This window comes from Equus caballus, chromosome 22 (assembly GCF_041296265.1).
Source record: "Equus caballus isolate H_3958 breed thoroughbred chromosome 22, TB-T2T, whole genome shotgun sequence".
NCBI classification, from domain to species: domain Eukaryota; kingdom Metazoa; phylum Chordata; class Mammalia; order Perissodactyla; family Equidae; genus Equus; species Equus caballus.
The window spans coordinates 24,648,443-24,675,498 of record NC_091705.1 but is presented as its reverse complement, the minus strand read 5'-3'; the positions used below and the strand labels follow the sequence as shown (position 1 = coordinate 24,675,498).

The window sequence follows — 27,056 nt, the reverse complement described above, 5'->3', positions numbered from 1 at the left end:
CCTGCTTCCCCTGGGGTCCTCCCACGCTCCCAGCAGACTGGGCTCCCTGCGTGATCTCAGGGGTCCAGGGCCCTTTGGACTCCAGCCAGTTCAGCAAACCTCGTTACTGCCTTCTCAAGAGGGTCTCCAAGAGGGTCCAGATTCAACACAGGACTCTGGAGCCACTATCTCTCAAAGTGACTCTGACTGACCTCTCTAAGGCAGGTCCCTTCCCCTGCTAAGCCTCGGTTTCCTCGTCTGGGGGCGTGACACCTTCTGGATGGCCTGAGTTCCGGATTTGGGGAGAAGTTCAGCTGCAGTTTTTCATGAGTTCAAGTGCCGCTCAGTGCTGGGCAATGCTGGGACCGCGGAGGGGATTCCAACCAGGTCCTGAGCCCAGAAACGCCCAGGGCAGTGTGGGAATGGGGGGGGCCTCTGCTCCCCCTACCCTGATGCTCCAGGCAACGGCATCCCCCACCTCCTCCAGTGCAGTCTCACTTCCAGAAATCTCAACCCACAGCCTCTTAAGGCCGTTTAGACATCGCCTCACCAATAGGGAAACTGAGGCGCCCACCCAGGTTCTCCCAGCCACTGAGTAGAGAACCGAATGAAGACCTTCCACCCCAGACCCTTCAAGTTCCCAGGAAAGCCCCACCCCAGCCCTGGGCCCCCAGAAATCCCTCCCTCCTACTTACCAAGACCTGAAATTCTCCAACCAGAGGCCGAGCCTTTGCGTCCGGTTTCAGCTGTGGCTGCAAGAATCAAGGAGGGACCCGAGGGGCCGGCAGACCCCCCGGAGTGGGGAGCTCCAGCTGGACTCCTGCTGCCAGCAGCCTCGAGCACAGAGGGCTCCACTGATCCACAGAGATGGACGCCTACTGGGGGCCTGCCTCCCCAGTCTGAGCCCATGCCTGTGTGCATTCACTCATTCATTCATTCATTCATTCAGCTTGCATTTACTGAGTGCCTGCCCCGTGCCAGGCAGACCGGGCTACACACGGCAGAGACAGTCCTGCTCGTCCTGAATCTTAACGCAATCGAAGGGGCTATAGCGCGTGTGCGAGAAGGGGGAGGGACGTCAGGAAAGGAGAGATGTAGGCTGAGACCTAAAGGGTGGGAGGGAGCCGGCATATAAAAAGCCAGGGGGGACCACTCAAGCCTACGGTCAATATTTGCTAAATGAAAGCGTGATCCACTTCTGTCTCATCCCATTCCATTTTTACATATCTGTCTCGGCTTGAAAGTCATCCATCTTGGTGTTTCCTCGACCCCTATGAACACACACGTGTGTGCCATGGGCATATGCCGGACGCAGGCACGCCGGGTGCCAAATCTCTCTGAAAACCATCCCCGGGGGGAGCATGGAGGTCAGTGGCAGGGCCACAGAGCCGGAAGGTGCTTGGCGAAGGTCTCCTCCGGCCCCAGCCCATCTGCCAGTTGGGGAGCCTGAGCTCCGAGACCACCCAGTCTCCCCATTCCTGGGCTGGAACTGACGCCAGGTGTTAAGGCCACATGGGCAGGATTTCCTGCCCTCTTAGAATAGTGAGCGGCTAGGGGTGACATGGTCGTGCAGGTGTTTCTGGGACAAACAGTTATCGCCAGGGTTTTGTTCTGACCGTGCTTGTGCTTTCGCCTGACCTGTGCCTCCCTCCACCCGCCCAGAACCTGCTTATCCCTCAAGTCCTAATTTCAGCCCTTGCCTCCTCTACCAGGGAGCCCCCAACGCCCCCGGCCTCAGAAATCACGGTTTGAGCCTGACAGTGGACCTAATCCATCCCACCCAGGTCGAGGGTTTCCTGCTGCCCCCACCCCATCCTTCACTCACATGTTTTCCCACCCCTAGAAATTCCTTCCGCCTTCCTCCCTCTCTCTGCCTGGCAAATGCCCCTAGATGCCCCACCTCCGCCAACTCCTGCTGCCCCAGCTCAGCTCTGAGCTCCTGCAAAACACACCTCCCTGGTCTTCCCTCGGCCTCAGGTGGAGCCCCGGGAGGCCCCTCAGATCTGCTGTCTCCCTGATCTTGCCTGAGTCCTAGAGCAGCTGAAGATTGCCATGTCCTGTGGCTTCCTGTCAAGCAGGGAGCACGAGGTGGCGGTCAGGACATAGATCCAAGCCCTGGCCCTGCCACTCGGTAGCTGTGTGACCTCAGGCAAGTCCCTTCCCCTCTCTGGGCCTCAATATTCTCGTCTGTTAAATGCCAGGGCTGGATAAGACACTCTGGGGAGAGCTCCACAGGTGGGGCCTGTCCTTACCTTGCCGCGCGCGGGGACGTCCCACAGATGTCCGACCCCAGCCTCCCGACCCTGGGACGAGGAAGCCCTTATATTCAGGAGCCTGATTAGCCGCTTGGATAATTAAGGGTTTAATAAGGCCCGATAATTATCTAGAGGCCCAAAGAACAGGAGCCCCGATGCTCACGTGATGCTTCAGTCTGTTCCAACGTAAATAGCACAGAGGACGGAGGAGAAGGGTGGCTGCACACGGGCGGGCGCTGGGGAGGGGACGTGGTGGCCAGAGCAGGCATCAGGGCTCTCATGGCCCTCTCCTCTTGACCCAGTGCCTCCCACAAGGCTGGGCACATAGTTGGCACTCATCCATTCCTCCCACAAACATCTATTGAGCACCTACTGTGTGCCAGGCCTGTGCAGGACGCTGGGGATGCTGCAGCGAACAAGGCGCTTCCTGTCCTGAGAGGGCTCCTGGAGCCCACAGGGGCAGATGGGCACTCTGCAAGCCAGCAACCACAAAGCCAGGTCATTCCTGGCAATAAGACTGGTGGCAGCCACCGAGCCAGAGGGACGGGATGGGGAGGGAAGAATGAGGTTAGCTGAAGACCCCTGGAGCAGGGGATGTTGGAGCAGACGCCGGAGAGGTGAGCAGAGCCAGCTCTGCAAGGCAGGGAAACGTGTTCCAGAAGGGCGGCCGGCAGGTGCAAAGGCCTGGGAGACGCTGCCTGGACCATCTGGACTTGGGCCCCTCTGAGACTCACATGGGGCAGGAGGAGCTAATGGCCCAGGGGGGTCCTCAGAGGGACAGACCTGCCTGGAGGAGATGTTGCGAGGCGGTAAGTGCCACTTGCAGGGTGGCTTTCTCTCAAGGTCCAAACTCTGAGGGCAATGAAGGCAGGGTGACCCCAGGGTCACACGGCGAGCCAGCCACAGAACTGGGGCTGGAAGCCAGGACTCAGGTACCCAGCCTCTGCCCTGCTCTCCAGGAGGCCCATGGGGAGGCTGGGCTGGGTCACCTCCAGGGCCTTTGTGCTTGACAAACAGTCCCAGGGGCGCTGCTGGAGGACTGGGGTTTTCCTCATCCACCCCACAGGGATCCCAGGGGTCTGGAAGATCCAGGGAGCTACTGTGCCCATCGTGCACATGCGGCCACTGAGGCCAGAGTGGGGCAAGCACCTGCCTGAGATCAGCAGGGCTGAAGCCAGGTCGGGACAGGGCGAGAGCAGGACCCAGGTCAGCCCAGCCAGTCTGTGTCCTGGTGTGGAGGAGCCAGTCTACAGATAGCATCATTTTATCCCTAAGGACCCGCCCCCGACAGACTGCGGGGCAGGCAGGCCTCACCTCCCTTCCGCAGGCAAATCCTCCCCCCACCCCCTACTCCATGTGCTTCCGGTCACTGGCCCTCCCTCCCTCCCTCCCCCCAGGGCCATCCTGGGTATTTGGGGGCAGGGGAGCAGGAGGGTCATGTGGTGGGGGAAGGCTGGAGAAACTCCCTTGTGTGGGTTCAGGGTTCTGGGCCCCAGTCCCAGCCACGGCCCTCACAAGCTGTGTGGCCTTGGGTGGCTCCCTCAACTTCCCTGGGTCACTGTTTTATCCTCTTTTGATGAGGGGGCAGAATAATAGTAGTAATTCTGGGAGGGAAAAGGACAGTCATGCCATCCCATGTTCCCTAAGTTCAAAGTAAAGTGGCCACAACCAAGTTCCAATGGCCACATAGGTGGCAAGCTCCCTAAAAATAAAATTATTTTAAAGAAACAGTCTTCCTCGGGGCATGGAACGTGGTCCCTCTGCAACCTGGCAGCCTCGGCCTGGCCTCAGCCTGGCCTCAGCCTTTCCTGCAGCCCTCTGCTAACAGAAACCAGAGCCCTTACCACACGCCCGCCCCTCTAGCCGTGCACTCAGAAGGTCTCTTGGCCATGCCAGTGGCCAGACTCCCTCTGCAAGTCCCCTGCATGGCCACACGCCGAGCAGCTGCTGCATCTGCACGCCACAGCCCCCACCTCTCCCCAGCAACAGCCCCTCCCATGCTGCTTGAAGGCCTCGGCTGCCTCTGGTTTGCCCAGCAACTCAAGGCCAGCTCCGACCTGGCCAGACCAACAAACTTCCCTGCTGTCCAGCAGGCTGAACAGCACCCTCTCAAGTGAAGTCCGAGCTCTTTCAAGTTTTGCCTTCCTTGGTCTTCTCCTTCGGCCCTAGAATACCATAGTTTCCTTCTGGCTTGTAGTTATTCTTTCACCAAAGTTAATAATTATTCATATTAAACTTTCCCCGTTTAAGCTACTGTGTGGGTCCTGTCCTCTGATTGGACCCAGACTGCTACACTCGTCTGTGCCTCTCAGCAGCCAGCAGGCTCCTAACCGAATGGCTGAATGGTGTCCCTCAGGGACTGGGATTTGGGCAGAACAGGGCTTCCTTCTGGGCAAGGAGGTTCACTCAGGCGTTTTGTCCCCCTCCTCTTAAAAGAACATATGTCATAGAACCAGGCACATCATGGGTACAAACAAAGACCTAGCTAGTTAGAAAAAGTGATTGGATAAATGGGTGGATGTGTGGATGGATGGATGGATGTGTGGATGGATGGATGGATGGACGGACGGACGGACGGGTGGACGGGTGGACGGTTGGACGGATGGACGGCTGGACGGGTAGACGGGTGGATGGGTGGGTGGGTGGGTGGATGGGTGGACGGGTGGACGGATGGACGGATGGACGGATGGATGGATGGATGGGTGGGTGGATGGATGGGTGGATGGGTGGATGGATGGATGGATGGATGGATGGGTGGGTGGGTGGGTGGATGGACAAATGGATGGGTGGTGTATGGATTGACAGGTGGGTACATGAACAGATGGATGGATAAACGGAAGGATGGATGGGTGGGTGGGAGGAAGGAAGGAAGGGTGGTTCGATTGCTGGACTGACTGCTTAATGGATGGACACTATACATTGAGCTCATGGTCTTTTTCTAGGTTATTAACTTCCTTTATGGGCTGAGTCTATGTCTCAAAATTTCTGTCTCCCATATTCCAAACCACCTAGCCTCGGGTTGAGCCTATATTAAGTCCCAATAAAAGTAGGATTAATGAGGGGCCAGCCCTGTGGCGCAGTGGTTAAGTTCATGCACTCCACTTCAGCAGCCCAAGGTTCACAGGTTCGGATCCCAGGTGCGGACCTACACACCACTCATCAAGCCATGCTGTGACAGCATCCCACATACAAAATAGAGGAAGATTGGCAGAGGTTAGCTCAGAGCCAATCTTCCTCATCAAAAAAAAAAGTAGGATTGATGAATTAATCAAAAGTCATGCTATCCTGAGCAAAATCCTGAGGTTGGATTTTATAGTCTTCCCTTTTCTCTCTCTCAGCACCACCCTCACCTCCTCCCCACCACCAAGGCTCTGGGCTTACTCCAGTTCCCTGTGTCACACCGAGACTTCAGGGATGAGCCCATAACCCTTATGGAGGAGAGGATAATGTCACACTGTTCCAAAGGCTCTGCTTACTGATGGTGGAAAGTCGGACACTTTTTTACTCCCCGAGAAAATGTAAACAGAACATGAGCCTGTGTATCTGGCAGGAAGGAACACCACGTCTGCTAAGAGATTAGTTTATCGGGAGAGAAACCGCATGGCTTTGGCTTGCAGTGTTTGCATCACGCGGTCTGCCCGGGCCATCTTGCTGGTGACCCCCTGGGTTTGAGGAGCTTTCAGAGGAAAAAGGAATTAGACATGTTCAGTGAGGCCGCGGGCCCGGGAGGCAGATTCTGCCTCCTTCAAACAGGGAACTTGCTCCTGACTTGAGTGAACCAAAGGTGGAGAAGCCGCTCGGGACAGTAGTGAACGCCCTGTCACCTGAGGCTCGTGACCCGAGGACAAACTGAGGTCAGGGAGCTGGCGCGTGGAAGAGGGAGCTGGACACCTTCTGCCTGGATGCTAGTAATGTCACAGTCCTCGGGATCCGCCATCATCCAGCTCTGAGGCTCTGGGCGCATCCCTCTCCTCACTGGGCCTCAGTCCCCACGTCTGAGAAACAGAACTCCACACCCCGCCTGCCTGTCCCTATTGCCCTCCAGGGTCCTCCTTCAAAATATGAGCTCCCCTCATATTTTGAAGAGGTGATGGAGTCAACAGATGTGGTCTACAGAGATGTGGTCATATCTTCTTCTTCTCCCAGGAGGCTTTGGTGGCTCCAAGGACAGACAGGACACAGGGACTGCACGTAGGCCACTGGCCTCAAGTATGCAAAGAGTTCGCCAGGCCTGGCTGGAAGTTGCAGCTCAAGTGAAGATGTTTAATGCAAAAGGGAACAGGTCTGTACAACCTGGAGGAGCGATCTGCTCCCTACAAGGAGGGGAGGGAGGGAATAAGGGGATAGGTGGGGGGCGGTGAGAAAAGGGAACCCAGTTACTCGGTTAAGATTAAACAGCCTGGCTGGGCATCCGGGCTGCTGGTGATGACTAAGTGTGGCTTTGCCTCAGTTTCCCAAGTGACTTGAGGCAGGAAGTTCCCAGCATCAGTGAGCTGGCCCACTCTTAGCCCCCCCAGTGGTCTGGCCTCAGCGCTGGTACAAGAGTCCACCGGATATCACAACGTAGCCCTGGAAGGCAAAGAGAACCAGGGGCCAGGTCAGAGACCACACGAGGACCAGAAGGACCCCCAGCCACCCCATCAGCCTAGCTCAGAGTTCATGCTCTGCCACTCTTGCTGTGTGCCCTGAGGACTGTCTTTGCCTCTCTGGGCCTCAGTTTCCTGCCCTGTCATTGGGGTTGGTAACAGCATCCATCTCACAGGGCGGCTACGGGGATGCAGAGAGAACACGCCGGCAGAGCACTCGCCATGGGGCTGGCGTTTGATGAGTGCTCCGTCCACGGCTGATGCCATCACTGTTTTTTACTGGGAGTCCAGAACCATCGAGTATTTTCCCCAAGTCCAAGTCTCCCCAGCAGAGTCAGGCAGCCCCCTCCCGTCTACACTGCACTGTAGAAACATCCTGGGGGCCTGCTGATCTTCATTCATTCATTCACTCATTCATTCATTCAACAAATCTTCATTGAGCCTCTACTGTGAGCCAACCCCTGTAGAGAACAACCCAGACCGAGCCCCTGCCCGTGTGTAGCTCACACATGGTCCATTATGGTAGCCATTAGCCACAGATGGCTAATTACATTTAAATTAATTACAATTAAATAAAAGTTAAAAGTCAGCTCTCAGTGGCAGTGGACACATTTCAAGTGCCCAACAGCCACACGAGCCCCGTGGCTGACAGTGGCTACTGTGTTGCACAATGAAGATTTCCATCCTTGGAGAAAGTTCTCTGGGGCAGGGCTGGTCTAGGGACCTTTGACTTTGGACCCAGTTGGCGGGATTTTTGAGTGCCGAGCCGGGTCAGCCCCTGACCGCGCCTGTTTGTGAAGGTCTTGGGGAAATTTCCACTAACAGCCCTGGCTCCAATGTGTGCCGGGTGCTCCTTCTTAGCGGGGTGGGTCCCCCAATTGCCTTGGGACCACAGTTCTTAAGCAAGGACGGCACCCTCCCTGGAAAGGCATCAGCACGTCCTGCTCAGGGGGCATAAGGAAGATGCAGATGCGGGGCTCGAGGGATCTTGGTTAAGCTTCCGTCCTGCGCACATCGGGTTGAGCGAGTTAGGAAGAATGTTATCCTTTTCTATCCCAAAGGAGACAGAGAGAAGTGGTTGGATCTCCCCTGGGGCATAGTGACTGCATTCCACCCTGGGCCCACAGCTTCTGCCCCAGGAAAAGAGACTTTAGAAGAGCCAGGAGCCCCCTTCTTTCATCCAGCCTGCAGAGGTCTGTGCACAAGGCTGGAAGGAGCCCCTTGGCCATCCTCCTCCAGATACCAACGGGCCATGCCTGTCGCAGGGCACAGACCAGGGGACAGCAGAAGGCCTGAATCCTCTGAATGTGGCCCCCGGTGATGTTCGATGAGAACTAAAGGGCGGGTGAACCCCTCGCACCAATGTCTCTTGACACCCTGAGTTTTCCATCTCATTGCAGCTAAGGATTCACGGCGTGGTCTTGGCAGGAGCAGGGGGCACCCCCAGGCCTGGCTGACCTGAGACCCCACCGCTGGCACTAGCAGGGAGGGAGGGCGGGCGGGACCCCTGCCTCACTGAGCCCAGCCTCCCTCCGGGGGCTGAGAGGACCCCTTTAATCTCACCTCATAGACAGAGACCTCAGGAGTGACGTACTGAAGGTTGACCACACTGGGGAGGCCAATCCCTATGCCCAAGAGAGCTGCAGGTGGAAAGGGGAAATCAAGCTCAGCCGGGAGGCGGTCACGGAGCGCCACCTGGAGCCAGCCCTGGCTGAAGGCCTCGTGGGCATCGTGATACCGAGCTCCACCCAGGAGGTGGGAGCCATTATTATTATACCACTTTACAGAAGGGAAACTGAGGCTCAGTGAGGGAAAGGAACTTAACTGAGATCACACAGCTGCTAGACAGCTAAGATGTGCACACAGGCAGCTGGACTCCGAGGCCGCCCTCTTAACCTCTGAGCCTGGGAGGTGGGAAAGGGGCTGGGATGGAGCCTGGAATGGGTGTGGGGCAGGAGGGGGCCAGAGGGGCCACACTGGGGTGGAGGGAAGGGCTCACCGTTGAGGTGGTCCAGGAGGGGCTTCTCGAACACGGTGCCCACAAGTGCGTGCACTTGATCCGTCTGCAGCCACGAAGCCAGGGAGATGGGGGACCATAGGCCCACCCCAAGCAGGGGCCGGGAGAGAGGGACAGGCGGGCCACACATGAGCACACAGACACAGACGGCAGAGGCACAGGGATGGGGAGAGGGCAGGTCACCCCTGTCCTGGATTCAAGCAAAGCCCAGCTCCCCCGGGTCTGGATGAGCCTTCTGAGCATCAGGCACCCAGGAACCACTCTCCCTTGAGGGGAGGCGGGGAGACCAGCACCTGACTGACCCACACTCACTCCCTGTGCGACAAACAGGTGACTGGGGCCCACCTGACACCAGGTGACTGGCAGCCCTGCTGGCGCTGACCAGCGGACAGAGGGACTGACTGCGGATAGATCGATGGGACATATTGACTGACAGGCCAACCGACACAGGGATGCATGGTGGCTGGTGGCCCAGCCACATCACATGACCAAAGGAACAGCCGACACTGTCTGACGCTGGCATGTCCGATCGACCAGTGGACTCAGTGGTTCTTGGTCTAACAAGTCATGGACCACCAGGCAGAGTGACAGGCAGGCTGACTGAGTGACCCCCTGAAAAACCAAGGCTCAGACAGCCTGAGAAAGACTGACTGTCCAATGGATAGGCCCACTGACTGACCACTGTCCCCAAGTGCCCCGGGAGGAAGTTGGTTCTTGTGGTACATACAGGCGCAGGTGTGCACAAGCACGCATGCACACGCACCCCTTCCCCAGGCTCAAGGCCTGCCCCACCCAGTGAGGGGGTCTCCGGAGACCCCAGCCCCACACTCACATCAATGAAGCCCACGTTGGAGGAGGCCACCGTGAGCTGGACATCCCTGAAAAAGAAGCAGGAGGGTTCGGGAAGGCCTCCCACCCCTGTACCAGCCAGCTCCGTCCCAGGCTCCTCTGGCTGAGGCTGTGATGGGTGGTTGTGCCCGTTGCACAGGGGAACGCCCCGAGCCTGCTGGTCCAGGGGCCTCGCTCACCCCAGCACAGACGTGGTCGCCTGAAGCTTCACCTTGGACACGGAGAGCTGGAGGCTCAGGGTCACTACCTGGCATGTAGGGAGAGCAGGGTCAAAGGGCACAGAGCTACGTGGGAGTCTTCAGCTGGCCACCAGCTACCCCAGCCTCCTACCCACGCGCCCACACATTCAGGTATTTGTGGAGCACCCCTGTGTGCCAGGCCTGCACGGAGCACTGGGAACACAGTGTGAACAAGACAGACTGGGTCCCTGCTCTTGGGAATCCCACACAGCCCAGTAAAGGAGGTGAACAATAACCAAAGTAACCAGACAGGACCCTTTCAGAGAGTGGCAGGTGCCATGAAGGCAGAGCGGTGGGTGGAGAGGGCCAAAGGGGACCATGTTTCTCAGGGTGGTCCCAGAAGGCTGCCCTGAGGAAGGCTGCAACGTTTAAACTGAGGCCTGAAAGATGAGGAGAAGCCAGCCATGCCAGCCATGCCGAGAGCCACAGGAAGAAGTGTCCGAGGCACAGGGTACAGCATGTACAAAGGTCCTGAGGCAAGAATGTCCTGGCATATTGAAGGAACAGAAAGGAGACCAGTATGGCTAGAGCAGAGCAAATGAGGAGAGTGTAGGAGGAAGCAAGGCCTTGAGAGCCACCCACACTCCCAGCCAGCCCCAGCCAACCCCAGCCAACCCCAGCCAGCCCCAGCCAGCCCACCGCACTCACCACATCAAGGGAGAAGAGGGACTGGAAAGCCGAGTTGGAGGCTGGAACTAGGACCTCCACGAAGGGCTGCAGCCGCAGCGTGGCGTTGTTGGTACGGAGCATGGCCACAGGTGTGGCACCCAACCGTGCCTTCAGCACCACGGGCATGGGCTCCGGGAACTGGCGGGCCACCTGGGGAAGCGGAAGGGGAGAGGCAGGAGGGCACCTGGGGGCAGAGGCTGGGCGGGCTCTCCACTCACCATTCCTCAGACGCTGATCAAGCCACTGTGCATGACTGGGCCACCAGGGCGGGTCCCCCCAGGCCCCTGCCCTCGGGGATGCCCAGTCTGAAGAGGTGGTGGGCCCAGAGACAGGGACAGCCTGTGCTGTCTGTGCGGGGAGGGAGGGAAGCTCAGGGGCTGTGGGGGTTCAAGGAGGCCCCTGGACCAGACTAGAGCTTGGTCCTGAAGATGGATAGGGGAAAGGAGAGGCCCTGCGTGGGCAAAGGCCTGGAGAGGAGATGGCAGCATGATGTCTGGGCAGAAGGAGGGGCCATCTCCGAGATGGAGGAGGCACAGACGTAAGGGCAGGGGTCAAACCCCACTTGGGACAGACATGAGCCAGTAGAGATCCCACACCCCAGACAGCCTCCCACCCCACTCCCTGTCTCAGCCCCTGGAATGACCAGAAATGTCACCAACCTCGGGGATGAGTTGGCCCAGCATGGAGGTGTTCAGCGGGTTGTCATCCGACTTCTGAAACCAGCCCCCCACGCCATGACAGGTTTTAGGGCAGCCACTCCCCAAGCTACACAACCTCTCGCCTCCCCACAACTCCCATTTAACCCTTCCAACAGCCCCTCTGTGGCTCCAAAGCTCCCACTGCCCCATCCCCCCATGATTTGGCTTCTGTGGGGTCTCCCCAGGCTGAGGCACCTGTCCCCTGCGCCCTGGGCAGCAGGTCCACCCCTCACCAGCTGCCCGGTGATGTCCAGGTTGAGGGCGCCAGCCTTCTGCAGCAGCAGAAGTGCAGAGTCAAACAGGTCCTGGGAGAGGCCCACGGTTGCCATGGCGCCGATGGTGCCCACATGCTCTGGCAGCACGAAGGGGGTGACATCCAAGGGCAGGACGATGGGCTTGCCCAGCAGGAAGAGAACAGCCTGGGGGTGCGGGGGGAGAAGGGGAAAAGCAGCAGGGCCTCAGTAGGGAGGTGGCTCCATCAGAGAACCTGGGCCCCGACACGCCACCCACCCCAAGATGCCACATGTCGTCCAGCCTCACTCCTCAGCCTGTGTGCCATGCTTCCACCGGGAATGCCATTCCAGCTCCTCTCCCCTCAACTCCCCTGCTCCCTCAGGAATCTTCCAGGACACTGAGGACTCCGGAGGCAACAAACCCCCAGCTCTGGGCTGACAGGGAGGCACTTACATTGAGATCCAAGGAAATGTAGTCATTAGTGATGTTGGGCACGTTGACCACGGAGTAACGAATCTGCGACTCAGGACCCACAGGGGTGAGGCCTAAATAAAACCAGAATGAGGAAGAAAAGATGGCGTACTTAGCTTACCCACCAATGCCTCGAATATCCTGAAAACTCAATTATCTGATTATCTTGCATAACTAGACCTGGGCTAAGAAACGAAAGAGGGAAGACAGGCCTTTGAGTAAGCAAATTTGAGTCACAGCACGCATACACCCAAGATTCAGCCGCTCGCAACCTACTGGCTCTTAGTTTAGACACAATTCTAACAGTTTTGGTTTCTGCTTTCCCAATCAGTGGGAGACTAGAGACCCCAAATTAGAAGGAAGGAGAGAGTCACTGTAGACACAAACACCCCCCGACAGAGGCAAGAAGGAACCACAGAAGGAGCAGAGGGCTCGCGTTTCTCAAGGTCCGGACACACGACTTATACCGTCCCATTCAATCCTCACCACAGTCCTGTGAGGTTTGGAGCCCGTTTCACACACACGCACACGCACACACGCACGCACACATGCACACAAGCAGTTTATGAGGTTTGGTCATCCCCACAGTTGCAGACCTGGTCCCTCAGACTCCAAAGCTATACTCTTGCCTCCGAATCACGCTGCGTCCTACAGGAACTCAAAAGGCCCACGCCCCTGGGCCCTCAGGGCAGGAGACAGCAGAGCCGCTCCCCCACAGACGCCCCGGGGCCTTTCAGGGAGGCCCGGCTGAGAACCCGCTTCCTACACGGCGGGTCCCCCCAGGCTCTGAAGATTCTGATTGGGAAGGTAGCAAAGGGTGAGTCACTGGTTGGAACCACATCCCTGGACACGGCTAGATGGCGTGGAAGCGAGGGCTCAAGCCCACCATGTGGAAGGCCCAGCTCTTCGTAACGGCTCCTCCCGCAAAGGCTGAGTGTGCGCGCGCGCACATGCGTGCGCGTGCACGAGTGCGCATATCCATTCAGGTTTCTGTCTGATTTTCTGTCACTTCTGCATTTAATTCTATTTTCCCTAGTATTTTGGAAATTTCTTATGATTCTAGAAGCAGTAGAGTGTGATTCCATTTCTACAGATCACTGGCTGTCATAGACAGAGGTGGGAGGCGGGGGCGGCCACCAGGAATGCCAGGGGCTGGCGGTGTTCTGTATCTGAGTGTGTCAGTGATTACACAACCACATGCATTTGTCAAAACTCACAGAACTGCATACTAAAAAGGGTGAATGACTGCATGTTTTAAAAATGAATAAAAACATTAAAATCTAAAAATAATAATACATAGTCATTGGAGACATATAGAAACTTTTTTTAAAGCTAGAAAAGATATAACCCAGAATCTCAGACCTCTCTCTTTTTCAGTATTTTCTCATGCAGAGATAAACTCCCTCCCTCTCTTTGTACAAATGGAGTGAAGCTGTATGCGGCTTTGTGTCCTCCTCCTTTTCTTTACAGGGTGGCCTCGTAGCTGGGTTAAGAGCACAGGCACTCAGGGCAGACTGCCTCAGTTTCTTCATCTGTAAAATGGGGCTAATAACACGACAGTAAATGTCAGCTTTTATTATATCACATTTCGCCGGGCATGCTGCCATGTAATTAAATGCCCCTTTAAACTCGCTTTTTAACAGCTCCTGTCGCTCCACGCTCTAGATGTATGTGACTCCTGTAAGCAGTCCCCTGGGGCTGGCCACTTAGCTTTCCTTTACTGGACTTCTTTAATTCCTCAAAGACAAGGGCAAGAGCTAGTCTTTGCTATGAACCCACATTCAAGGCATCTTGATAGAGATAACCCCGTGAGGAAGAAGGGAGGGACGTATGTTTATTGAGCCCAACGTACGCTGGGCACTTCACCTGTGCTGTCTTGTAGCAACACATAGGAGAAGTAGGAATTTCGATCCCTATTTTTTGGATGGAACAGTTAGGTTCAGAGAGATGGAGTGAATTCCCTAAGGTCACACAGCAAGTGAGCAAGAGGACCAGAATTCAAACTTAGGATCTTGGATTCGAAGCCCAGTTTGCTCAGCATCTTAGTGCCTCCTATTAAGGTAATATGGGGTTGGGGCAGTGAAGAGAGTCAGGGGGAATCAAGGAATGTTCCCCAGACGAGGTGACTCAGAGCTGGACCGTGAAATGAAGGCAGAGTACTGGGTGGATGTGTGGAGAGGAGAAAACCAGGATGTACTGGTTCATGGGCAGCTCCGAGCACCGTGCTGGAGATTCTAGACCTGGAGCCTCTGATTTCCCTTCTATAAATTGGGGATAATGATGCCACCTCACAGGACTCTTGTTAAAAGATTGCACAAGAAACCAAAGCTACCTTGATATGATAATATTCACTAAAGAACCCACCACGGATAAACGTGGACCCTGCCAGCCATCCCTCCTGGCTTAGCACCAGCAGGCCAGCCCGGTGTCCTTTCCCCACCCCCCACCCCCCCGCACCGCCGTCCCGTGTAAGAGGAGCATGTAAGCCCCGGACTCGAGGGCAAAGCCAGCGGATCGCAAGTGCAGCTGCCAACAGTCCACAGTTCTGGCTTTGAGTCAGTGAGGGCGACGCGCGAGAAACCCTAGAACCCCAGGCAGAACGGTCGGATAGGAGGAGGTGCGCTTCGAACAGGAGCAGCTTCACAACAGGCTTGTGAAACGACAGAGGGGGTCCCAGCTCACGCTCAGGGCTCACCGAGAGAATAGTACCCCCCAAGTCCACAGAGGATGCATTCTTTGATCAGTCTGGGGCTGGGTGGGTAACTTCCCGTGTAGTTCTTACATATCGAGAAATACTGCTAAAAAGAAGATGAAGTCAGCCACTTTCACAGCTTTCAGTTTCGTGTTGTGAGATAGTCCTGATGGAGCCCTGTTTAGGAGGCCACTGTGGCCACAGTTCTCAGTGGACTATGCCGAGCGGCTGAGCACCTGGCATCCGTCTGTGTGGTGGAGGAAGGTGTGTGGGGCGCTAGGGAGGGGACCAATGACTGAGGGGAGTTGGCGGATATAGACCCCAGCTCCTGCCCCCTGGGTAGGATGCTAGGCGTGCCCTACTCAGTCTCCAAGAGCTCCCAACAGGAGGGAGCCTCAGTTCCCACTCAGTGTCTGCTCCTTAACACGTCTCCCTTCCCTGCCTCGCTGGTCTGCTCCCCAACCACTGCCCCCAGGTCCACCCCGCTGGATCCACTTACTAAAACCCTCCTCTCAGGGTCTGCTTCTGGGGGGATTAAGCTAAGACAGTGGCCTTCTCCTGGTTTACTCCTGGTACCCCCTGGTTAATAAGGACCCCTGGAAAAACCAGAGGTGGAACAAGGCTGACAGAAGATGGAGGGGAGAGGGCCCTTGACCCCAGGCCCCTGCTGGGTGGTGGCTGGCCCCTGGAAGGGAAACCGGAGCAGGGGCGCCTGGGAGCTGGAGGGCTTGAGTTCTGTCGAGGCCACGCTGAGTGGGAGGCGCCTGTGGGACCTCCAGGAGGAGATGTCCAGGAGAAAATGGAATATAAGGGCCTGAGCCCTGAAAGTGTGGGGAGGGGCCAGGGGGGAGTCTGGCAAAGAATGTGAGAGATGCTGGAGCAAAACCAGGGGAAAATGGGGTCTCTGACTCTCTGGGTGGGGAGGAGCAATTGCAAAATGAATGTCCTCGCTCTCCCCCTCCACACACACACACACGCACACACATACAAAACATTTGAAGACTTGATTCTGGAATTTGGAGATTCCCAGATTCTATCAATAATTATTCAGTCGTCCTACAATTGACCTCCCAGAGGTTGATCCTGATCCAGAGATGGGGGTCTTTGAAGGGTCTTGGGGGCCCCAGAGGGTCTCAGAGCTCCCGGACACATCCCCATGGGTTCCCAGGCCTTACCAATTACTGTGCCCATGTGGACATTGAGGTCCTGCACCAGGCTGGCAATGCTCAGGCACAGCTGCGGCAAGACAGAAGAGGCTGGGTTAGGACCACACTCGAGGTGGAAGGGTCCAGGGTCCCGGTCTGGAAGCCTCTCCCAACCCGCGCACCAAGGCCTGGAGTCCCTTCCTTCCTCCACTGCCCACTGGGCATCTCCTAGCACCTCCTCCGGGCACGGGGGATTCAGAGGGGAAGCTGGGGCCCATGGGCATAGAGGAAAGAACAGGGGCAGTGGGACACAGCAGAGGGAGCCACAGCGGGGCCTGGGCGGTTAAGGCAGGGATCCTGCTGCCTTGGGGCCCAGATGGCCAGCTAGTGGAAGGGCACTCCCCGCAGTGGAGGCAGGCAGTGATCAGCAAGCCAGGCCTGGGAGACTGGAGTTCTGCTGGGCACAGGGGGCAGCCAGAGAAGCATACTGGGCTTGGCTCAATGTGACAGAAGGAGGGGCAGAGAAAGACTGCAAGGCCAGGAGTGGTCACAGCCTTGTCCAGGCAAGAGCTGATGAGGCTAGGTCAGGTGAGACCAGGAGGCAGAGGAGAGGGCCTGGTGAGGCTGTTCTGCCTTCAGCCCTCGAGACTCAGGTTTCTCATCTGCAAGATGGGGACACTGAGGCCCACCTCCGGGAGGTGTGAGATGGCACGCAGTGGGTTGATTTGTCTCTGCTACTGCCCCTTAAAGGAGGTGGGGTCGGAGGGAGGGGGCAGAGATGGAGAACCGGGCGCCCTCGGTGGTGGGACCCTGGGCCCTCCGGCACCATCTCTCACCAAGTCAACCACAGGTGGCTAATGACAGGAGCGAAAATAGTAAGGGTAATAGCGACACTCAGTCTGCCACCACTGCTCTAAACCCTCCATGGACGTTAACGCCCTCAGCCCCGGAATCAGCCCAGGGGGACATTTACTCTCTCTGCCCTACAGACGCAGAACTGGAGGCAGAGGGAGGTGTGGTGCCTGGTCCAAGAGTCACAGCCGGGAAGGAGGAGAACCAGGATTCGACCCCAGGCCACCTCTGACTCCAGTGCCCGTGCCCTTGTCCCCTCTAGTTCTGTCTCCTTTTCATAAGTCACGTGGCCCCTGAAAGCACTGCCCACACCCCACCCTCCAGCACGGAGTTGGGGCTGGCCCAAGAGGACGAGCCTCCCTCCCCTGCAGCCCCCAAACCCGCCCTTGTCTGGGCCTGGCCATCACAGCCCTGGACCATCGCCCAGCCTCTTGCCTGCCCTCGTGGGAAAGTTGGAGGAGCCCCAAGAAGGGCCTTCTGCTAAAAGACAAGCAACAAGAATCCCAAGCTCCCCATGCCCGCAGCGCCCCATCCGCTCACCCGCCCTCCTCCCTGAGGGGTCCACAAGACGTTCTCACCTTGTCACGCAGGACGGCGTTGATGTGCTGCTGCAGCGGCACCAGCAGCGCAGGGGCCATGCTGAGGGAGAGACGCACACAGGGCTCTGAGGCCGGTCAACGCGTCTGGGCCTGCCTCTCTTGGCAAAGCCACAGATCCAGGAAAGACTCTCCCTCGGCCAGGGGCCCGTGATTCCCATTAGGCATCTGCCATGTGCCAGACACAGTGCCAGCACAAGAGTGCCCCCAGACGAGGAAACCGAGCCTCCGTGAAGAGGTCATTGGTCTCCAGGTTTGAAAATGGCAAAGACATGGTAACCAGGCCAGGCCCGGGGGAGACAGAGCGTTGCAAAAATCGCACTCAGCCCTGGCCTTGGCTGGCTGGCTTCATGGCCACTCTGAGCCCAGTGAGGCAGGGGCGCTTCCCACATGGGCACCAATTCTTGGTGACACACCTAGTAAAGCCCATTCCTCGCTCTGGGCCTCAGTTTCCCCTCTGAACGATAAGAGATGGGTCTAAGCAGGTGTTTCTCAACAGGGATGCTAGGAAACTATGGGTCGTTGGTTTGATCCATAAAACATTGATCCAGGCCACAGCCCAAACTCACTGAATGGCCTCCCGTGGTGGGGTGGCGGGGTGGATGACATCCATGTTTTTAATGCCATCAACCTTTGGGCTTCTGTTTCGTAAGCAGCTCCTGCCCATGAGGACCGTGAGGGCTAATGAGTTACACACCATGGTCATGGGACAGACGCATGAACAGATTTACACCCAACCCTTCTCTGGGGAAAACGTCTGGTCTGAAATGCTCAAGCCCCTCACAGGGAACCCCGCCAACATGTGGGAGGGTGTGGACATCATGCGGAGGAGTCACAAGCAGTGGGGTTAGTCAGGCTGTGGGTGTTGGAACCTGGCTCCACCGTTTGTCAGCTGTGTGACCTTAGGCAAGTCACTTAACTGCTCTGCGCCTTCTTTTGTTCTCCTGTAAAATGGGGGAAATGCTCACACCTTCCTGGTAGGACCACTGTGAAACGATGCTCTGAAAGGCCTAGAACACACCCAGCACAGAGCAGGAGGGGGAGCTGCTCTTAGCTTTAGATGCAGACAAGCAGCCCCCTGAGTCACGGTGAAAGCTTGGCAGGTCCCCGCCCGCCTGGAGCTCAGACTCCCCATCTCCGCAGGGGGGCCAGCCCTCTGAGGTCCTTAGTAGCCACACCAGCCCAGAATGGTATGTTAATGGCTAATGTGCATTGTCACATGATGCAGGGAGGGGTGGTGGAGGGGACATAGATTCTGGCTGCATACTCACTGTGTGACCTCGGGCAAGTCTCCCCCCTCTCTGAGCCTCAGTGTCCTCAGCTACAAAACAGTCGTGATACTGGGGGTCTTTTAGGCCCATTGTGAGAACTGGGTGAAGGCTTGAGTAGGAAGCTCAAGAAATGGCCCCACAGCCTCAGTGTCTGGGATTCCTGCAGCCCAGGCCTCACCAGGCACCCACCTGTTACTGCCGTCAAGCACGATGGCATTGTCGAAGAGTGAGAAGCAGGTGGAGATGCTGACCACGGGGGTCCCGATAGAGCCCTGGGCCACGTGGACGTCGGCCTGGAGTACCACAGGCAGCAGCAGCTCCAGGTGCTCTGGGCCTCTGCAGGGACGCCAGCGCTCAGCCCCATGACACCGCCAGCAGAGCCCACCTTGACAGATGGGAGACCCTGCAAACCCCCAGCCTGCCCTCCCCTCCACTTGACACAGACAGGGCCCCCACTCAGCACAAGGTGGCCCCACCCGGGGCAGGCCCAGAGCCGCCCATACTCCACGGAGGGTCACAGACATTGCAGCCGACAGGTGTGAATCTGGCTCTCTGTGACCTCTCACTGCGAGACCCTGGGCCGGTCACTCCCCAAGCTGAGCCTCAGTTTCCTCTTCCGTGAAACGGACATAACGATTGGTGGTCCCTATCTCGCAGGGCTGCACCGAGTGTTCTGTGAGGTGGTCGTGTGCAAACACCCTGCCTGGAGCCTGGCCCACAGTCAGCACTCCTAAACTGCTGATGCCAGGACAGAGGAGTTAAAATAAGACCCTTCTGAATGCCCAGCTCATAGTTTGAAAATTAAAAGCATGTAAAGTGACTGATGCACAGAAATAATGCCAACGGCTACCTTTATTGAGCACCTACTGTATGCCTTGTGCTGTGAAAAGGGGGAGATAATTCTAATTACAGCAATGATTCCATTCGCTGCAGCTCTCGGCCATGCTACCAAGGGTCATCCCGTTTTACCAAGGCGGAAGCTGAGGGTTGGAGAAATGAAATGGCGCTGCCTGGTTGCACAGTATTGGGCGGGGTCTGGGTTCTCAGAAACTCTCTTACTGTCTTGCTCCCCCGCTGGAGGGCAGGAAAGAGGACACTGAACAGGGAGTCTGGAGGCCTGAGCACGGGTCCTGGGAATTGTTGATCCCCTCCCCTCACTCTGCGCCCCCAAGAAGGAGAGTCACTCACCGAAAGACCTTGAAAGTAAAATTGGCTGCTGCCGACAAGCGTACGCCAAAACCAGCAATGAATTTCAGGTGGATGTGGGGCACGTGGACATTCAGAATCTGGATCCTGCAGGGTGGGAATGGAGGGCCCCTGTTAAACCATGGAATCAACTCTGGAGTGAACGCTCTGAGCCATATCCACACTGCTGATGTTATAAAGAAGGACTGGCAATTGGAACCATGGAAGGAGGAATAGGTAGTGAGTTCTCCATCACAGGGGGCATGCGAACCACGGTTGGACAACCAGCTAGCAGGGAAAAGATGCAGAGAGGACCCCAGCATTGGGTGGGAATTGGGTAAGATGACTGCTCAGGTCTTGGAGGGATTTTGGTTTCTGACAGACGTCCGGAAAGATGGGAACGTGAGAAAAGACAGACTTCAAGATCCACCACAGGCAGAAATCCCCTCCGTAGCGTGCTAGCCCACAGCTTCAGCTGGCTGCCCTCCAGCAACAGGAAACTACTCCCTTCAAAGCTGCCTGTGCTGACGGCTGAGCTCTCTCCAACGAACCTATGATTTCTTTTTTTTCCTAAATGAAAGTCATTGTTTTTCCTGCACAGTCGTTGAGGGGGGTGGGAATTCAGACACAACGAAATGGTGTAAATTTTAAGGGTCACATCAACAGTCTGCTCTCAAACGCTCTGGCTGTCAGCACTGGCGTGACGTATTTCCGCAACTCTCCTTAGGATGCACGCAGGCTGACCTGGACCTGCTTCTTTGTACTCAGCAACTATCTTGGAGCTGCTCCCACATCTACAAACAACCATCCTCGCCACTGTTCTCAAACAGCCACGTGATGTCCGTGGTGCGGCCAGACTACAGGTCATTGAGGGATCCTCGGGGCTGGGCATTTACTGTCATTCCCAGTTCTCCACCATTCCAGCCCCAGTGGTGGCCTCCAAGCCAGCTGCTTCTTTACCCACCCAGTGTTTTAAGGTTTTAAATGTTTTTTCATTAGTTGCCATCATTCAAAACTTGATAGCTTTTAAACACATATATATGACTTATCTTAGGAACCCAGAGATCTGACAAGAGTGAGTTTGTGTCCGCACGTGGATGGGGACAATCGGCCCAGCCCCGGAGGTGTCTGAGTTGAGATGCCCCCACCCACCTCTGCCTTTGAGTCTCTGTGCGTTATGGGGCGTATGCGGGTAGATTAGGCTCAGACTCGTGTCTAAACTCAGCGTCTAGTTTTCGGAGGAAGCCAAGAGTCCTGCCAGCCCTGAAGCCCCAGGATCCCCAGTCTTGGCCCCTGGGGGCAGAAATCTACTAAGTCAGAGGCAGGTCCTCTTGTGACCACTCGCCTAGTGGGTGGGAGTGTCTCGTCTGGGGAGGGAAGCCCTCCCCTACAGAGGAGGGCTCATCTGGAGGGCTGGAGCGCTTTTCCTAGTGGGTGGGAGCACTCACCTGGTGGGCCGAAGCCTCTCTCCACTCCGGTCCAGGAAATCCGGGACAGTGACCTGTAGGGCTCGCTGGAGAGGGGCTTTCCCAATTTCAGACACTGTGGGGCCAGAGCAGGGAGAGGTCAGTCAGGCTGCCCTGGGAGCCACCGAAGGAGACCACACCACCCACCATCAGCCCCACATCTTGGGCTGAGAGGACTCAGAAACTAGAAGGGGCTGGCTTGTCCACAGGCACACGGGCGGTCAGTTGGCTCCCCATGAGTCCACCTGGGTGCACTACCCACCCCAGGCCCTGCAAGGCATGCCTTTCCTCTCTCACTTCTGCCTCCCCAACGCCTACTTGTCCACCCCCCTCCTCAGAAACAATAACATCCTTTGCCCTTTGGCAACACTCTGATTGGTCCCACCTCCTCTGGAGCCGTCCCCGAGGCCCCAGGCAGAAGGAGCATATCCCAGTAGAGTGGTGATGGGGGGGCCAGGGAAAGAGGCTGGAGTCCCTCAAATTCTGGGTGCAAATCCCAGTTGTGCTACTCACTATCTATGTGGCTGCTCTGTGCCTGTTTCCCCACCTATAAATTTGCAGTGATTATAAGGGTCCCCGTCACATAGGGTCCTTGTGAAGACTCCGTGCACAATGACGTTAGCTCTTGCTGCTGCTGTTCATTCTGTGATCATAACGGCTATCACTTCTCTAACGCTCCCTCTGTGCCAGGCGCTGTTCTGAGAGCCTAGCTTTTCCTCACAATTCTGTGACGGAGGTACTGTCTCATGCCCAGTTTACCCAGAGTTGAGGCCACCTGGCAAGGGGAAATCAGATCTGGGCCAAGGCAGCTGGCTCCTAGGCCCCTGGACTTCCTCCCACACCTGTGCTGCTGGGCCAAGGGAGGTGCTCATTAAGCAATTAAACGTGAGCGGAATTAAAATAAGGTAATGTTGCTGGAAGGGAGCATCAAATGAGGGGTCAAGAGGCCTGAACTCTGCTCAGACTCACTGTGGGACCCAGGAAAGTCCCTGGGCCTCAGTTTCCCCAGACCCGGAGCATGGAGGCAGTGGTCTCTATGCTCCGGATGCCCCTCTCCAGCCTGACCATCTGTGGCTGAGCTGAGACGCACGCTCAGGCCTCTAGACACCATCTACAGTGCTCGCCTGACACAAGGCTCTGTGTCACACTGAAGGACGCTGTTAAGAAGCCACCCAGCCCAGCCTTGGAAAGAGGTGCGTGGGGCATGGACCTCCCGCCAGATTTCCGCCAAGAACAAACACGGGCAGGTGACCCCAGGAGGGCTCTCCAGGGACAAAGGAGGCTCACTCAGGACCCGCAGAGGGAGGGGGCCAGCGGAAGGCCTGGGCCTCACAGCCCTGCCGGCCGTCTCCCGTGCATGGCTCTGTGTGACAGTCACGCTCTAACACGGATCACTGACGCCTTTCACCCCCTGCCCAACTGCCCGGATACAAAGTCCCGGAAGACCGGTGAGCCCCAGGGGGCCCTGCTGCTTCCCTGAGCCACTGCCTCACTGCTTTGTGACCTATGCCACTGGAAGTCCTTTCTACTGTCTGACCTGAGTCCCTCACCCTGTAATCTGAGTTTAGTCTGGCCCAGGGGGAAACAGCTTCTGGTTTCTCACCCCGACTCAGCTTCAGTGGGACCCCCAAAATCTCGTTGGGGGCAGCTTTTATCCCTCCCTGGGCCTGGGTTTCCTCGTTGTGCCTCCCCCAGAGGACGGGGCAGGAAGGATGGAGCAGAGTCACAGGACAGAGGCCTCAACCAAGAGGGGCCTGGGGAGGGGCTGGATCTTCTCCCTGTGCACCCAGCAGGGACCTGAGCCAGGACAAGCCTCTCCCCAGTGCCCATGTGCACACCGTACACCAAGGGTGCGCAGTCGACCTGCCTACCCACATCCAGGCGTGTGCCACGGCATTTGCACACATGCCTCCAACACTCAAGCACAGACGTGGGCACATTTCCATGAATTTTCAAACTCATACACAGACACACCAGCAAAAGCAGACACTCAAACCTACCTATCCACACAATCACACGTGCACGCGTGCATCGTGCAGGTGACACAGACTCCCACTCCTGCATTCATTTAACACATATTTGTTGAGCGGCACTGTGTTGGGCACCGTCAGGGGCCAGAGACACAGCAGCAGATGAGAGAAAATCTGGGTCCTCATGGGCCTTTGAGTTTACAGACACACACACATGCTTAGGGTTGTACACACACGTACAGACGTGGATCCATGAGCACATGCTCATGCAAAGACACACGGGACAGCCCGGCGGCTCGTCTCTTACCGTAGCTCAGTGCTGCCTCGTTGAGTCTGACCACGGTGCCCGGCATGGAGGCACCGACCACGGGCAGCAGCAGCGCCAAGAGCAGGCCCAGCCTGCACTCCTGAGCCATGGTGGTCCTGGCCGCTGCCCCCCAAGATCTGTGGGCTGCGATGGGGACAAGCATCAGGGGGTTTGTCCAGAATGGACCCCCCAGGGGCTGCTCAAACTCTACCCCAGTCCTGAGGTCACAAGCCCTGAGTGGTGACCCCAGCCCTGCCTGAGGCCCCACCAGCAGTTTCCGTGTCTTCCAGGCCTGCTTCATACGGAGCCACGGGGGATCTGGTCTGGAAAGGGCCACAAGGCCCAGAGAAGGCATGGCCTTGCCTAAGGCTACATGGCAAACTAGGGCTGGGTGCAAGACTCAAGCCATGCCAGAGGAGGATGCCGAGACTCCCGGATGGGGAGACCAAGGGCAGCTCCCTATCCCACAGAGAGAGCCCGGACCCACCACCCCGAGGCCCAGGGCTGTGTCACCTAACGCCAGGAGTCCAGCCCAGTGTGACAGCCCAGCTGGTATCCAGCTGTCCAAACCCAGCCAGGGGAAGACCCGGGGTGGCTCCTGGCCTCATCTCATCCTGCGCGAGGTAAGAAATGTCCTGAAAACAGGCATCCCCCTTAGCCCTCCAGCCCCTCCCGACCCAGCCCAGCCAAACGGGCGGACCTGTGTCCGACTCGGGGAGAGAGAGGTAGGCAGGAACGGGGGCCACTGCTCAGACGGGGGAGCTGACGCCCAGCAGTGACACTTGCCCAAAGTCCCACAGCAAGACCAGGGATGGGCCCTTCTTCAGAGGGCGGATGGAAGCAGTATCCCCATTGAACAGACAGAGAAGTCAAGGCTCCTCCTTGGAGGAGTGCCAGCCCCATGCCCATTCCTACCTCGGGTGGTGGACTCTCAGCGCCAAGCCCTCCTCTGCCCCAGGCGGGCGTGGAAGCTGCTTTATGAGGCTCCCTGGTGTGCAGGACCCACTGGAAGATGCGGGGAGCGGCAGGTTTGCTTGTGGTTGCAAGTGTTTTCCCTGCAAACACGGCCTGTGCCAAAGTGTCTCATCCCACTTGTGCGCTGGGGCTGCCACGTAGCCAGGACTGCCTGCCAACTACCCCGAGACCCTGGGGTTGGGTGGCTTTGGGGCCTCAAAGGCCAGGAGGTCTCTGGAAGGAGGGCTGCTCCCCCGAGGGTCCCCTCGTCACCCCAGCCAGGCCCTGCCAGGCCAGGAGGAAAGGGATGCCCAATGTCACGGGGACGGCTACAATAACCTGTCAGGCATGCTGCCTCAAGCTGTCCCAGAAACATGACCCTTTCGGGAGGGGCAGGAGGCTACCTGAGCCCCAACCCCAGTCATTGACTGAGCCCTGACCCTTGTCACAGGCTGAGCCCTGATCCTCATCAGACATTGAGTCCTAACTCAAAGGGCAACAGTCAAGGATGTGGATGATCCAGTCCCCACTACCTAACACCCAGCCTGTCTCCAAATGCACATCCCACTCCCAACAGACTTAGCCCATCCTCCCTTTCTGCATTAGTCTGTACGGTCTGTGCTCCACCTTGACTACATGAGACCCAAGGAACTGTGTGTGCACAGGAAGGAGTTTGTGTGCACATGTGTGTATGAGGGTTGTGTACACGTTTGTGTGTGTGGTTGTGTATTGCATAGTCATGGCTACACATGTGTATTAAGTCCTAATTACTGGCATCAGAGGAAAATGTGATTGTGTGTGAGTGTGCACATGAAATTGGCACATGGACATCTTGCTTTATGTTGTTCCACACCTGTTTACCCAAACCCACATGAGCGCAGGTATGGGGAGTCTTATGTACAGTCTATGTATGTGGGCTTATATACTGAGTGTCTGTGGCTGTGTGTGTATGGTGTTAGTTGCGTGTGTGTGTGTTTCTGGTAATGGGAGGTGTATATATGTTTGTGTGTGTGCATACACACATGCGCTGGAGGTGACGGCATGACTCCGGGGAAGGCCCCTCCGTTTCTCTGTATGGCTCACCTGGGCTACAGGCACAAGGGACCTCGGGGCCTTCCCCCACTCCAGAGCCCTCCATGACTCCCACTGACTCCACACCAGCCCACATACTAGGCTCAGAGCCCCGTGGGTCCCCACGAATGCCCACAGAGTTGACAGAGTCACAGACACCACCGATCTCTCCCCGGAGAGGCCAGACCTCACGTGGACCCGCCCTGCCTCCCAGCCAGTGCCCCCCTGCCCTATTCTCTCAGCAAAAAGGAATGAGAAGGGCCAGCCGCAGGCTCCCTGACATCCTCCTGCTGACCTCAGCCGGCCCACTGATGCCTAAGGCCAGCCCTCCTGGCCCTCACTGCAGCCGAAGCAAACAGCAGCCTCCGTGGAGAGGGGTGCAAATATTGACCAAAGCCACTCTCACTGTTTGCTCTTGTCATGAACGCTTCCTCTTCCTTGACATTTCCAACACAGGGGACATTGGGGGACAGACAGACACAAAGGATGGAGCTCTTGCCAGCCCCTCCTCCCTACAGCCATAGCAAGCGCGTGCGGTGGCACCTGCTTTGTGCAAGCTGTTCTGCCAGCCACCTGACCCTCCCCCCAGAGACGGGAGCTGGTTCCTCTCACCCCTGTAAGCCAGTGCCTGGAACTTACCAGAAGCTTAATAAATATTTGTTGAATGAATAAATGAATGGATGTACGATTGGAAGACCCTGGTAACAATGATAGGGGCAGCATTTCAGGGGCCCCCCCCTTCAGCAAATATTCTTGAGGGTCCATGTTCATTTCCTGTTGCTGCCGTGGCAAATTACCACGGACTTAGTGACTGAAATCACAAATTTATTATCTTACGGTTCTGGAGGTCCTAAGTCCAAAATGGGTCTCCCTGGGCTAAAATCAAGGTATGGGCAGGGCTTTCTTCCTTTCTGGAGCTGCTGAAGAGGACCCACTTCTTTGCCTTCGTTCCTTGTCTCACGGCCCCCTCCTCCATCTTCGAAGCCAGCAGCCTGGGCTGCGTGCTCCCCACACTGTCATCTCTCTCCTCTCCTGCCTCCCTCTTCCACAAAGGACCCTTATCATTGCATCGGGCCCCCCTGAACAACCTAGGATATTCTCGAGGTCAGCTGACTAGCAACCTTAATCCCACCTGCAAGCTTTAATTCCCCTTTGTTGTGTAACCTGACATATTCGCATGGTCAGGTTTCAGTGCGGGGAGGCCTCTTTGGGGGGCAGTTAATTCTGCTAACCCCAGGGTCCTTGGCCTGCAATTTAAGCAACTGCCACCAGGGGGCAAAAGTGAGTTCATTTTAGCTTCCCGATCTAAAAGAGGTTCTCCACCCAACCGGGCTGACAAAAAACAGAGCCAGAACTTTCCACTCTGTTAGGCTTTTTGTTTTCCCTGGTAAAAATTAAACTTTTATTAAAACAACAACACAAATATTTTTTGTGTTATGCAAAATGTCCACTGAGAAGCTCAGCATTACAAAGTGTGTCCACGTGCGACATAGGAAGGTGGCAAATCCAGGAAGCTTGGAGCAGGAAGGGATCTGGGAGCCAAGAATGCA

The 27,056-nt window shown here is 56.8% G+C and overlaps 1 protein-coding gene across 2 annotated transcripts; it reads right to left on the bottom strand.

Annotated features, from left to right (window-relative positions):
- Positions 1-6,476: 6,476 nt before the first annotated feature.
- Positions 6,477-26,636, bottom strand: BPIFB2 (BPI fold containing family B member 2). 2 transcript variants are annotated; one of them, XM_001498581.5, is made up of 17 exons: positions 26,344-26,636; positions 24,397-24,486; positions 23,482-23,625; positions 21,187-21,280; positions 19,742-19,846; positions 18,743-18,889; positions 17,265-17,325; positions 15,865-15,925; positions 11,980-12,071; positions 11,526-11,711; positions 11,254-11,307; positions 10,574-10,744; positions 9,866-9,933; positions 9,670-9,715; positions 8,820-8,883; positions 8,384-8,460; positions 6,477-6,803 (listed from the first exon to the last, which is right to left on the bottom strand). In XM_001498581.5, exons 3-17 carry the CDS (start codon positions 23,588-23,590, stop codon positions 6,762-6,764), a joined length of 1,377 nt encoding a protein of 458 aa, XP_001498631.2. In that variant the 5' UTR covers positions 23,591-23,625; positions 24,397-24,486; positions 26,344-26,636; the 3' UTR covers positions 6,477-6,761. The 2 variants fall into 2 exon arrangements, 1 of the variants encoding a protein (XP_001498631.2); XR_011430588.1 differs by lacking the exon at positions 9,866-9,933 and having other exon boundaries at positions 26,344-26,540.
- Positions 26,637-27,056: the final 420 nt, after the last annotated feature.